This window comes from Geospiza fortis, unplaced genomic scaffold, assembly GCF_000277835.1.
Source record: "Geospiza fortis unplaced genomic scaffold, GeoFor_1.0 scaffold1, whole genome shotgun sequence".
Classification (NCBI taxonomy): domain Eukaryota; kingdom Metazoa; phylum Chordata; class Aves; order Passeriformes; family Thraupidae; genus Geospiza; species Geospiza fortis.
Genome location: NW_005054320.1, coordinates 2,548,615 through 2,562,511, shown reverse-complemented (window position 1 = coordinate 2,562,511; position 13,897 = coordinate 2,548,615). Strand labels below are relative to the sequence as shown.

General features: G+C 36.8%; 1 protein-coding gene across 1 annotated transcript in view; it reads left to right on the top strand.

Moving 5' to 3' along the window:
- Nucleotides 1-4,604: 4,604 nt before the first annotated feature.
- Nucleotides 4,605-13,897, top strand: part of CFAP44 (cilia and flagella associated protein 44) — a 37,602-nt gene continuing 28,309 nt past the window's right edge. The window contains exons 1-9 of the mRNA XM_031056630.1: nucleotides 4,605-4,684; nucleotides 6,351-6,528; nucleotides 7,545-7,707; nucleotides 8,710-8,812; nucleotides 9,132-9,348; nucleotides 10,779-10,893; nucleotides 11,409-11,573; nucleotides 12,654-12,809; nucleotides 13,413-13,460. Of these exons, the coding sequence (XP_030912490.1) occupies nucleotides 4,642-4,684; nucleotides 6,351-6,528; nucleotides 7,545-7,707; nucleotides 8,710-8,812; nucleotides 9,132-9,348; nucleotides 10,779-10,893; nucleotides 11,409-11,573; nucleotides 12,654-12,809; nucleotides 13,413-13,460 (1,188 nt within the window). The 5' untranslated portion in view covers nucleotides 4,605-4,641. The remainder of the gene's footprint in view (nucleotides 4,685-6,350; nucleotides 6,529-7,544; nucleotides 7,708-8,709; nucleotides 8,813-9,131; nucleotides 9,349-10,778; nucleotides 10,894-11,408; nucleotides 11,574-12,653; nucleotides 12,810-13,412; nucleotides 13,461-13,897) is intronic.

The following is a 13,897-nucleotide window of genomic DNA, read 5'->3' as shown; positions in this document are numbered from 1 at the left end:
CCCCTCTGTGCCCGCACCCTCCCCAGGGCCCCGCTGAGGCTCCCTCCCCTGCCCGCCCTGCGGAGCGCCAGGTGTCCCTTGCCTGCCCTCTGCTATCCCCGCTAAACAGGAATGAATGTCCCGCAACAGGGATAGACCGCCCCGTGCTTCATCTGAAATGTGGGACTTGTTGGGTTTTCTTCGCCATGTGTGAGGCAGTTAATTTTATTGCCTGTTGCATTTGTGGTACTCCTCTCATACTCATTTTTATGATTTTTCTTTATACTGTAAGTTAATCAGTAACTAGTGATGTCACCTGCTCTTATTTCTGCTTAGCAGAAACCTGGTAACCTTTATTCACAGGACGGGCTTTAATAGACTTGAAACTTTTGCTTGCATGTGTCAGAGCTAGGATATGTGGATCATACAAAGGGCTACTTTAGGTGTAAGATTGTAAATTAGAGTTAGATTTATTTCTCCTATGAAATAGGAAAATACTTTGCATGTGTTCAACACAGTAATAGTGAGGAGAACAACAGCAGGGCTCCAGTCCGTCTCTTTTTTCTCTCTGGTGTGGAAGAAAGGAGACAATGGAGCTATGATAAAGATAATGTGTCTAAATCCTGCTTTGTGGCTTTATCCTTGCCCTCTTGGTCTCTGACTAGTAAATAATTTATATACTTAACTGCTGTGAGAATTGATACTTTTTGTTATTCTCCTTGCTCTCAAGTCTTCAAGATGTTGTAAGAGCAGCCATATTCTCTAGTACTTTTTAGTTTTTTCCTTGGGATCTTGGGTTGATTACCTAAACTGACTTACTGACTTTTATTACTAATTTTCTAGTGCTGATGGATAATGATATACAGACAGCACTAGTTTCTATGCCTGATTTACACTTAGATGTTTTTCTTTCTGTATATAAACACTATAAGACTTTAATTTTCTTTTTCTTTTTTTTTAAATGAAAGTAAGTTTTACAAGACTCTTCTGTTTGCCCATTTTGCACTCATCAGCAGCCCAGTAAATTGCTGATGTACTCTGGTGTGGTCTGAAGGCAAAAATGAGTGCTGAGAGAGATGTTTTATGGTCTGCTGTCATTCAAAAAGAAATGAAAGATTAAAAAAAAAAAGTGCTAAGGAGACCATGTTTGAAAGTGATTTAAAGAAATAGGGCTTGGCAGATGGGAAGAAACCTAGTACATCCAAAGCAGAGCTAGACTTGAAGAAGATGCCTTACCCTAGAAGAGATGATCAGTATGGAGTTCCTCATGGCAGACACCCCTCATGAAACCCAAAAGCTGCAGCTGTGTTTTAGACCAGTGCTACCCCCAGGTCAGGAAGAGCAGAGAGTGCAGCCTGGAAGGCTCACAGTGCAGTGCTAGGAGGAGTCAGGCTTGGCAGTCCTGGGACAAACTGAGGTCCTTCGTGTGGAACGAAAACAACTGAAGAAATAACAATCTCTGCTGAATTAAGGACCAAGTGTCTTTTATTTTTTATCTTTTTTTTTTAAATCCAAAGCCCACCAGTGGGTAAAGCTTTTCTACAAAAAAACCCAAACCAAAACAAAACCAAAAACCCAACAAAAAACCACATTTTGAAATGAACCAAAAAAATAAAATCCTGCAGAAATAGCACAATGTAGAGATAATTTTTTAATCTCTTGCTTATTGCTGGTACTAATAGCATTGCAGTTTTATTCCGCAGTAATGGTTCCCTATTTCTACATAAACTGAATTAGTGGTCAGAACTGATGATCACTCTTCTGTGGATGTAAAAGCTGATAGGTGATGTCATTTAAGCACACTTAAACAGTTAATGATGGGGAGAGACACCTTCAAATAACTGTTAGATATGTTCTGTTTTCTAAAGTAAAACTGTAGGCTGCATTTTGATCATTATTTAGTTTCTTGTATTTTATGCAGTTGAAATGTCAGTCACAAGGTTTATGAAGGCAAGAACTGCATTTATGAGGTTTAGACATTTAAATATCTTTTTTTCTGGAGAGAAGAAAACTGTAGGATGACAAAATAGAAAGAAAGTGGTGTGATCTCACTGAATTTGTTTATGTGTTAGCAAATAAAAACCTACTTGATTTAATTATGCTGTATTTTGAATAAATGAGACAATTGTCTGAGATGAGGAATCACTTAATGTCCAAATTTACTGAGAATTTTTGAGAGGCTTCCATATATAAAGATTCTGTGTGGCAGCAAAATTGACAAAAAAAACATTTTAGCTTTGAAATAACTGAAGTTATGTACCTGAATGAACACATTTCTCCATTCTGTGGCTTTTGAGAACATAGCTAAGAAAAAGGCAATTTGAAAGAAAATGGAACTTTGCTGAAATTCCCAGCTTGTAGCACTGTCCACTGAAACAAGGATAACCTGAATTCAGTCCTTACTGGGAATGAGTTCCTGAGTTCTTGGAAATGATGAAACTGATGTGGATCTGCTACAGTATTTCAAGTCAGTGTCTTGATTTACCAGGACTAGGAGAAAACTGTACTGCCCTGGTCTGGCATTGGCAGAAAAATTATGATTGCTGATTTGTTTTTTTTCTCACTAGACTTGTCACGCCAGTTCTACTTGTCACTATCTCAGTTTTCAGTATCAAAAGGCTTAAATCTTTCTGATTTAGGAAATCTGTTGCAAAAAACCCTGCCAATTTCTGCCAGGAAAATAAAATCAACATTCAGAGAGATGCATGCCTTTGTCATGGTGAGCCTGCACAAGAGTTTTCAGGATCAGCCAACTCATGAAAGCCAGAATCTGCAGCCAAAGTAGACATGTTATCCCCTTGAGCCTCTTCTGAGTCCTTAAATTCAGAATTTGCTTTGGCACAGAGCTTGAATGCCATCACAAAAACTGACACAATGGACATTGCAGTATCTTTCTTTAACTAGAACCCAGATATCAATGCAAGCGGAAATGTTCATATCCTCTTTCAGCCTAAAGCATTTTCCAGATAGGAACTAATTTATAATGAAAACTATGATGGTCTTAATTTTTAGAAGATAAGTGATTGCTAATTAGTTACAATAATTTGAAATTTTATAGCTCTTTTCTCTGTGGATATCAAAACACTTCACTAAGATGGGTAAGTATTATTATCTAATTTTTCACAGGAGAAAACTGAGACAGCCAGAGGTGAAATGGCTGAAACAAATTGTACACGTCATTATTGGGTTTGGAATTAGAATTCAGGTCTCTGAACACTCCACTATCTATTTATGCAAATAGTCTATAACTATTTCTTCAACTTCAGTGATATCAGTTGTGTTACTCCATTAAAAACTCATTAATTTCATTTAAATATATTGAGATATATTGCAATTGTTTTCTTTTCATTTGTTTTCTAAATGTAAAACTTTCTGCTTGTCTATTTTCAAGTTTTTCTCGCCACTCCTAAAGGATAAAAGCTCATTTGTAATTCTTATGTGAAATTATGCAGGAAAGTCAGATTTTGGAAGACACTCAGGACTTTTGGGTGAAGATTGGCTATAGAACAACAAGAACAACATATCCGAAATATTTCTTTGTCCTCTTTGTCCTTCTCATGGGTGGCATTTTGTTAAGACACTTTGCCTTTCCTGAAATATTGGAAAAGCCTGAAATTCCTCAAAATATTTTTTCCAAATGGATTCTGACCGAGAGCCGGAAACAGGAAATGCATTTTTTAGGGACTTCTTAGGGTATCAAAGTCATGATTACAAATGAAGAGGGATTTGCTTGCATCCTGCCCATATTTCTTTTTCTGAGTATTCATGTTTCTTTATATACAACTTCTGAACTTTCTGATTTTGGATAGTTTCTTTCATGCTGTAATATTGATGCAAAGTTGCTCCAATGTGCATTTTGAGGTGTTTCATTTGAAAACGGAGAACACATATGAAATCAAAAGGCAGAATAAATTTAGAGTAAGAGCAATAAGCTTTTTTTAGAGTAAGAACAAGAAGCTTTTTTGCTTCCTTTTGAGACTTTTTAAAAATCATTAATGTGTTTGGTTTTTATATGACAAATGTGGACCTTTTCCACTTCAGAGGAAAATAGCAACTAGTGAAAAATGTAGCACCCTGAAAAAGATGATCTGAAAGATAAAAATCATATGGAGGAGGGGTGTTATTAAACTGTTTAATTTTTAAAAAAATTGTGCTAACTTTTAAATTTGTTTTCTGTTATCATAAAATGTTTTGAAGAAAGTGCTTTTTTTTTCTTAAGGATTCATCTCTCTTGCTTTTCCATTTAAGATATTAGGTGGTCTCAGAATGTCTATCTCCAGATATTTTTGTGAAGTCCACCACAATGGTGAAGGAATAGCCTTATTGTCTCAAAAGCAGATCTCATCCCAGTATATTAAAGAGAAGCTCAACACATTTAAATCATGTCAGTTCCCACCATTACACAGTATTTAGATGAAAGTCTTGCTGCAGCAATTTATTCAGATCCTGAAGTCCTAAAACCTGAGCCAATGAATTCACTCTACTAAGTAGGAGACATCTTTGGGGTATCCATATTTGTGTATAGGCAGAAGACAAATAGCATCTTTGGGAATCTCAAAGCATTTGAGAGGAAGTGAGGATGGTCTAAATGGCAAATAAAGGCAACAATACTAAAGGTTTGTCTTTACCACTGCCAGGGAGAGAGAACATCCACCTTTTCCAATGGAACAGGAACCAGCAGAAGATGCAGAGGCAGATCCCAGTGGTGAGCATTTCCCTGTTATGTCGTGATTTCAGTACTGAACCTACAGTAACTTCTGGTTTCTTCCACCATTCTTCCACCACTCTTTTCTTACTTCAACTCCAATTCCTGCTCTTGGTGTTGCCAAATTTTATTTTCACTCTGGTCATAGTGATGTTCTGGACCAAGCCATGTGCCTGCTCTTCCTGCTGTGCCTCAGCTCTCAAAAGTCCCTTCCCTGAAATTTTTTGCTGCTTAGACCTGTCTCTGTAGCTAATACTGAAATTAGTTTTTTAACTCCACCAGACCCTTTCAGTCAGAAGCCAGTATTTTTCTTTTTAACATATTTTTCATCTTGAAATGCCTGTCCAGTGTCTATTTCAGGTGTCCTGCATGTCATCTAACACACTAGATCCAGGTAGCATGAACAACAAATCCACTTTGGAAGGATTTTTTGATGCACTGCTGCATTACTTTTGGAATTTGTTTGACCTTCCTCTTACACCTTTTTTCTGTTATAGGATGTGTTTGTTTCTTTCCTTTCCCTAAGTTTTAAATTACCGGTTTTTGGACATAAACTTCTCCTGACACTTAATGCTAAGCATCAGAAAATCTGTTGTTGGACAGGGGAGGTTCTTTTACTACTACAGAACTAAATATTTATTTAATATGGCATGTATGAGCAAATTAGTCAAAGGAATTCATACCTAAGAGAATGATACCAATTATACTTTGCAAAACAAAACAAAATTAGTGTTTCAAGTGAATCACCAACTGCAGAGGAACAGGAGGAGGAAGGGGAGCAAGTGGAATTGGACATTGAGAGCATTGCTGAGAATGGGCGTTCACTGAGGAGATGGTAGTACAAACTTAAAATGCCCCGTGCTTTCTAGTTTTCATTGTTTTTACAGTTATTATGAGGAACAGCCTAACAATCTCAGACTGTATTCAGTTACAGTGATTGAGTATTTCTGCTCCCTTTCAGTTGGCTTAACTTTGCTCTTTGCCTGGCTGGTCTCTGACCCCTTTGCTTGTTTCTTGTGGCCCACCTAGGAGAGAAATCAGTCAGGACAGCATGAAATGCTTACAAAGTAGATTTAACCTGAGATAACCAACTGGAGACTTCTTTTAGCAAGTGGTTATGACTAGTTGGAAGTCAAGTTGACAGTATTGTGCATTGCAATCCAGTGAGGAGCTACACTGGGTCACACATTAGCAGTTTTCTTTCTTGAGTACAGTGGTGTCTTCTGGTGGTCCTTATATGTGGTTTTAATAATTGTTTTGTGTAACAATGTGCATTCAATAGCTACTGAAAACAGACACTTTAAAATTTGTTTTGTTTCTAAAGTGGAGACCTAAATATCAAGCAAACCTCAACTGAACTGCTTTAGTAAGTCTTAAAGTTTTAAGACCAGTATTTTTCAAACAATTTTTTTTGTTTAAATTCTTCACTTTTGAATATTTACATTGAAGTTTTTAAAAGCCTGAGGGAGTATTTTTTGCAGACTGTTCCAGAACCAAGTAGTTGCTAAGACATGGAACCCTTGTTTTGAGCTATGAAGTATTGATTGCTTTATCAAAGGGGGCAAAGAGTTGTGACTCCTTCCCTTTTTATGGTCGGGTGCAAATATCAGCAACTAACCCAAAACATATAGTGAATATAAATTTCTGTTATGTTCCCACTTCTGAGGTGCAGAAGACAATTTGGACAAACAAGATAATACTCAAGTATCCTCAAAACCACAAAAAAGGCATGAGGAAGTAAAAAAGAAAATAGATGAAAACTTCTTCTACACATATGAAGATGTATATTCAGGACCATATGTCACTGATGACGCTGAGATACCCACTGACCTTCTTATTTTTAAGTATCCTTTCTGTTGAGCTTGGGCAAATTCAAAGCGAATGATATTTAATATACCTTCTCAAAATTGTATTGGTCAAATTTGGAGTAGCCTGTGTGGCATTAGTGGGATACCTTTGGTTGAGACACAGGTAAAAATCCTGGCCAGTTATGGTTCTGGGTGAATTTAATCTTAAGTATTGTCTTGACCTCATAAAGATTTCTTATTGGGCATAGTGCTTCCTATCACAAGTACTCCTGTAGAACTAGATCATGGAGAAGCTAATGTGACCAGGCAGAAGACTGGCATAAGAATACACCCTGCAAAGCTCTCCCTTTCTCTGTAGCCACACTAGTGTTCCCCAAGAAGCTGAGGGGAGAGCAGAAGAGCTCCTGTGTACCTCGTAAAGGAGAAGTGGGGAAGGAATCAGGTAGATTTGTATTCTGGTGCTTGGGAGATCTAAACTCATAGAATGAAGGAAGTGGTGCCCATCAGTTAAGAGCTATAATAAGCTCTTGGGTAGGTATGGTCAAGTAGGATAGGATATGATATGTGACTTTTGTATATGCTGGTGGATTTCTCTCAGACACAGTTCAGTTGCTATCGAAGACTGGATTTTCCCTTTTTTACATCTGCCTGTAAACATTTAAGAAGTGAGCTTGAAAACTTGCTTGATCTTTGTCTGTATAACAATTCCTGGTAATCTGATGCACATCTTTTACATTTCATTTGAAAAGAGAAAACAGGTAAAATATTAATTCCTTGCATCTCCAAATGATCAGAAGCAAGAGGTGTACCCATAATGGAGATGAAGAGATGGGATATGAACTTCAGAAAGCCTTTACTTGTGCCTTCCTTTCAGTTATAGAGTCAAGATATATTTTACTTTCACTGTATACTGAAGAAAACTATCTCCTGCCATCAGGCTTAGTCACTAGTTTCAGTATTCCCATTTTGGTTTCAGTTTAAACATTTCTATCCACTTAGTAAACTGTCTAGAAAACCAGTGTCTAATCTTTTCCTTATTGGACGGTTCCCAGACATTCTTTTGGATATGACTGTACCAGACCTGTAAACCTGATGATAATGGATAGAAATACTGTAGGTTATGTAGCAGGCAACCAGGTGATCCTCCAGAACCTGAGAACTAAGTATCAGAAATACGTCCGGAGCAGCTGTGGCGGTGGCATTGGGTTTATCACAGTATGGCTTTTGTTTCTTATTTAACAACTTTAGTCACTTTCTAGGGAGAAAATGTTTGCTTGGTTGTGGTTGCCAGATACTGGAGACTTCTACAGTTGCACTTTCATATACATAAGAAAGTATATGGTATTGATTAAAAGAATGTGTGGCTCATGCAGCATGGGCTTCTCATCCCATCAATACAATTGGCAGAGAACAAGTATCTGCACACCTTAATCCCAGGCTCAGCTACCTAAAAGGACTGACAAGTTCAGCTGGGATTATTTTTACATTCTTATGTAAAAATAATCTTTTGGCTCATAGCAATTCTATTATTTTTTCAACACTTCATCGGTCCTAATCACAACTGATACTAATATAGAATCCTACTTGCAATTAAAATTTAGAAAATCAAGCTCCCACACAAATAAAGAGAAAAAGTATCTGGTTTCACTCTAATAAACTTATCAAGAGGTTGAAGTATCAAGTTCTGTCTCTGAAGTACCTTACCATATGAAAGCTTTGCTATCTCTCAGTTTTATTGCACGTGAGCAAGGCTTTCAGACTACCAGCTTCAGACTAGTAGTCCTGGTTCATCATAAGCAGCCTTTTTGGGGAATCTGTGTACATTTTTACACCTTCAGAGTAGTGTTATTCAGGATAGCTCTTCTGCAGCTGTCTGCTGAAGTAGATGGCTGCTGACACAAATGCTACTATGGAAAGATTAGCTAGTGGGTTGAGTGAGGTAGGAATAGTAAAAGGATGCATCACAAAGCAGATTGTTTCACCATTTGTGATGATTCCACAATATATGTGGGATATACCATTTTGTGTGCATAGTGGCTTCATTCTGATATTGAGCAATAGGTTGACAGTTGTTCAGAATAAACATAGAAAAATGCAATCTAGTGTTTATGGTAGTATGTTTTGACTAATGAACGGGTGAATACAATAACTCAGTAGCTATCAGGATAAAGACAAAGGCATTATTACATCATGCAACAAGACTTCTGCTTTTTCAAGGCACACCCTAGTAAGGAGTACTTTGCGGTAGGAGAAAAAGGAAAGAAGCCAAACATTGTCATCTACACATATCCTTCGGTGAGGCCCTACAGAATACTGAAAGGTAGTGTAAAACATTCTGTTTTTATTTTATACAGATGGACTAGTGTTTAAAGATCCCAGCAGATGGAGTAGTGGATCATTTTTAGTTTAGGAGGAAATAGAATCTTCTGGTCCTTCACAGCAAAAATAGAAAACATTTCAAGTTTCAAGTTTCTATTGCATGGGAAGAAACTTCTATTTGATAGAGATAGCCAACCTAAAGCCATTACCTATTGAATAAAAAATAATTTCAGTGAATGTTGGGCTCCTTCTGAGTAGATTTTTGTGCTGTTTCTACGTCTTTCCTGTGCATGTGTATTGGGTCTTGTACATTTCTTTAGGTGGAACAGAGGTAGCCTATGTTTTTGGTGATTTCAACCGTACTGGCACTTTGCTGGCCAGTGTTGGGAGCAGCCCTGACTATATGTTAACCATCTGGGACTGGAAACAAGAGGAGACTCTGTTGAGGTCAAAAGCTTTTGCACAGGATGTTTACAAGGTCATGTTTTCTGCTGAGAATGAAGAGCATCTGACTACAGGTGGATCAGGACACATAAAGTAAGTTTGCTGATTAGGATTCATATATAACACCTCTGCAGTCATAATACTAGTCAAATAGTCAAGTGTAGATGATTAACAAGAATGTATCATTTGCAAACATGCCAATGAGGAATGCTATTGTACCTGGTCCTTACAATTACAAAAATGAGGATTTTCAAATTCTTCAGCCAGTCAAACAAATCTTTCAATATCTTTGCTGTCCAAATATGATGATGCTTGATGTCAAATGTCAGTACCTCTGGCTCCATTCTTGTAATTTCAACAAGCACTGGGAAGAAGTAATGAAAAATTCTTATGTATGCATGTCGTCTAGCTGGTAACATAGGATATTTACCTTCTGTGCCTTCTGGGCTTTCTATATTTGATTTTTGAGCTCATCTGCTCCTTGGACAGCCATTGGAGCTGGTTGCCAAGTCAGGGATCAGAAACCCTCTGATCGCACCAAAAGCCTACAAAAGATGTTTCCATACATTCCCTTCCCTGCTAAGTTCATGGCTCATTTTATAAAACAGGGTCAAACACCCAATGACTTTAAACTTTCTTTTTGTGTTCTGTGCTTATCCAGTACTCAAATGTTAACACAGCAGAGTCTTATGCTATGAGTGGGATTCTGTTGTAATAAAAATGAGATCTTTAAAATTATAATGCATCTAAAGTTTCTTTGAATTTTAATGGGGAAATCAGATAAAAATCTGAGATTTGCTTTATAGATTGGTTGCAAGGTGGGTCTGAAATAGCAAACGATTTATTTAGACACAGAACAAGTATAGTTTAGAAGGAATGGAAATCTGACAAAACAAAATCTCTTATAAACTTTCTTTTGAGCTGAAATACTACAAATAAACTGACATAGTTTTTATTACATGACAAATGTGACCTTTCACCCAAATGTGGACTCAAATTACACTTTCCAACAGTTATCTTAAAAGTCATATCTCCTGCACACACAGGAGACACTAATACTTAGGATAAAACCTTTGGCTCAGTGAGATTTTATAGTAGAGTTTAATTCCACAAGAGGACTTGGATGACATTTAATGAAGTCCTCAGTCCCTTAGGTTTACAAAACTGAGCATCATACACCCCACGGCAAGGATAAAATAGATATCCCTAAGTATCTGTATGAGTTGTAGCTGGAAAGATGTAGCTGTGGATTTTACAGTTCTTAATTTTAAATAGTAGTTTAATCTTCACTCTGCTTATTCAAAATCCTTTTCCTAGCTTTTTCATAGAAGTAGGATAGGGAAATGGTTGTGCAAATGTAAAGCTTTATGTCATTTTTACAAAAAAACAACCCCAAGTTCTCCAGCAAAAAGGAGTAATACATGAGCAAGCCATACCTGGTAAGAGTACTGCAATGTCTAAGAGGGATTGAGCAGTGTTTAGGAAATCTTGTATCAGTGAGGGGTGTTTTTTTCTGTACTCAGGTTCTGGAAGATGGCTCTCACATTAACAGGTCTCAAGCTGCAAGGAGCTTTGGGCAGGTTTGGAAAAACGGCAGTGTCTGACATTACAGGTTTTGTGGAGCTGCCTGATGGGAAGGTAAATGAGAAAAAGTGACCAAAAGAAAAAAATCTTATGTACCCTTTTAAGCTTTGATATAAAGTCTGCTTTGTAAGTTAGAGAGCTACTTTTTGCTTAAAAATGTTTTTAATCAGGCCCGTGATGCACTGTTCTGAGAAGAAAATATTGCCATCAATTTGCCCAAAATCCCTGTCTTGCTGTGTAATAATTGGAAAATAGTTAGTGTTATAATTCACAGAGAAAAGATCTGTGTTGGCTTAGAGCAGAGTGTTTTCTAATGTGAAAACTTTAGTGTACAGAAATACAAAGAGACTGTTGGTCCCAATCTTTACCAATTTCAGTGCATGCAAATTATGTCACATTGCTAAAAAGTTGAACCTCCTCACCCTTTACATCTTCTCTTGTAAATGTCTGTACTTTGCCATTGGTTTAATGCTTTCATGGAGAGAAGCCACAAATGTTAATTGGGTTCTTGCCTGCTTCTGCACAATTACATGCAGGTGCTTACATACTTATCTTCATTTGCATTGAAGGTTGTCTCAGGAACTGAGTGGGGCAATTTGCTGCTTTGGGAAGGTGGCCTCATTAAAGTAGAGCTCTGTCAAGTTGGACGCAAGCCTTGTCATGAGGGCCCTATCAGCCAGTTAGTTTTTGATGAAGGAGACCTTTACTCTGTTGGACAAGATGGTGTCATTCGGGTGAGTTTTTCTTTTGCTCTGCCTTTAGGTGTGCAAATGTATGGTCAGCAGGTAAATATTACGTATTTCCTTTATCAGATTTTTGGAGGATAGTTTCTTTCTGAAAATTATTTGGTATAACAAAGAAAATACGAGCACATCTCCACAGTGTATGTGTTTGAATTGGATAGCATGGCATGCCGTTTTCCTTGTTTAATAGTAATAAATAAATCCGCTTTTACTTTAGTAAATCAAAACAATCTTCAGTGGTTTTCTAACAGCTTTGTTCCTGACTACATTCTAACATTTTATAACTTCCAGGCCTATTAACTCGTGGTGTTATCTAAAAGATAAAAAACAAGCTACAGGAATATTTGAAATAAATTTTCTGCATGTTTAAAAGCTCAGATTATTAATGTTAAAATAACACAGAAATTAACTAGCATCTCAAAGATACACATCCTAAAATGGGGAAAAATTAAAGAAAAAGCATCCAGAAGTTAAAAAATAATTCTGTAAATTAAGGTGAAAAAATTTTTTTATGCATAACACCACTTTATGATCTCACCTGTCAGTGATCAAGAATTTTGCAATCTTATTTCCTGCTCTTTAAGGTAGAACATGATGTGTCTTCTGCTGATGTGTGGAATGACCAAGATAATCAATGGTATACTGACCTATAGACAGTGGAGGGCTTCAAACATTGTTGTTACTGTTGTTGTTGTTGTGTTTTATAGGTTGGTGTTTTCCCTTAGAAAAATTCACTTATGATAAGTGTGCTAACTGATGTCCTTATCCTACAGAGCAGAATATGGAAGGGTTAGACTGCCCATTATTTTGTGCTGTCTCAGTATGAGCCTTGCTGAGTGCCCACAGATACCATTTATTCTGCATAGTTCTGAAGCTGCCATGTACAGCTCTGCTAGTGTCAGGGCTGAATTGAAGCTCCAGTCACTGTTCTACGTTATGTTCAAAGCAGTGATTTTGCTTTCTTAAAATTTTGATTTTCCATATTTATTGTGTATGAAAACAACCTGGTCTTCTAAAAAAGCTTTTTTTTTCTTTTTTTTTCTTTTTTTTAATTCTTCCAATGCCATGAAGATGTGGAACTTTGAGGTAGTAGATACTGCTGATCCTGTGGATGACACAGGGTTAGTGGAGATGGAGCCTATGAATGAACTTTGGCTTGGCAAGAATGTCAGCCTGAATTTCATTACAAAAATTCATGAGCAGGGACAGTCCTTCTGGTTTGCTCAGGTAAGACACTCAGGTACATGCATCCCTGTGGAGAAACACAAAATTAGGAACGTGCTGGTAAGTAACAGCAGGAGTCTATTACAAATCAGAGTGTTTCTTTTTAGTAGAATTCAGTCTTCTAGATCTATAGAAAAGAATCTTCTTATCTACCTACCTATCTAGATACCTACCTACAGGTTTGTTGTTTATTTTTTTTAAACACAGAAACAGGCTTTCTAGAGAGGTTGTTTAAGTTCCAAGCCTGTCAGTGTTTAAGAGGCATATATAGAGGCGTTTAATAATATACTTTAAATTTTGGTCAGGCCTGAACTGATCAGGCAATTGGACGAGATGATCCCTGCAGGTCCCTTCCAATTGAATTATGTTATGTTATGCTGTGCTGTGTTTTTAGTGTACAGTAATGTGTGAGACTCTGGCATAAGAATAGGAGAATGCCAAAAGGTATTGTCAAGTTCTATTGGGATTCTTAAGATCAACATAATTGCATTTAGTAATTTTTGTTTCACAGTGATAATCATTAAAGACTTTTTAAGAAGTCACCATGTGCAGTTTTATTTCCAAATTGAGTCTGAAAATATTCAATTAATGTGTTTTCTTCTTCAGGATACAAGTGGATCAATATGGAAGCTGGATTTGACTTTTTCAAATATGGTAATTTTGTTTTTTATTTCTTCTGATTTCTTCAGTTCATTTGCAATAGGAACCATATCCTGTGACATCCTGTAACCATACTGGTTCCATCTGGAATGAAATTTCTGTTTTGTGAAGTTGTGTGGTAGAAAATTGTAGCATTAAAACAGATATTTTATTTCATAAAAATTTTCAAATGTAATTGATTGTAATGATTGTGCAGGATGGTAAAGAGGAATTTCATTTTTGATTCCTGAAATTTCAGCTGCCAAATTCAAGTTACTTTAAAGGAGTTTAATTCTGTAAACTGGTAATGAAAGTTGCATGGATGCAGGAAATGAGTTCAAGGAGTGTTGTTATTTTCTTGATAGGTAGGTGTTTGAACTAATCCTTACTGTAGTCTTTGAATGACAGAAATAACTAGAAAAAAATAATAAGAAGATGAAACACATTTGAAG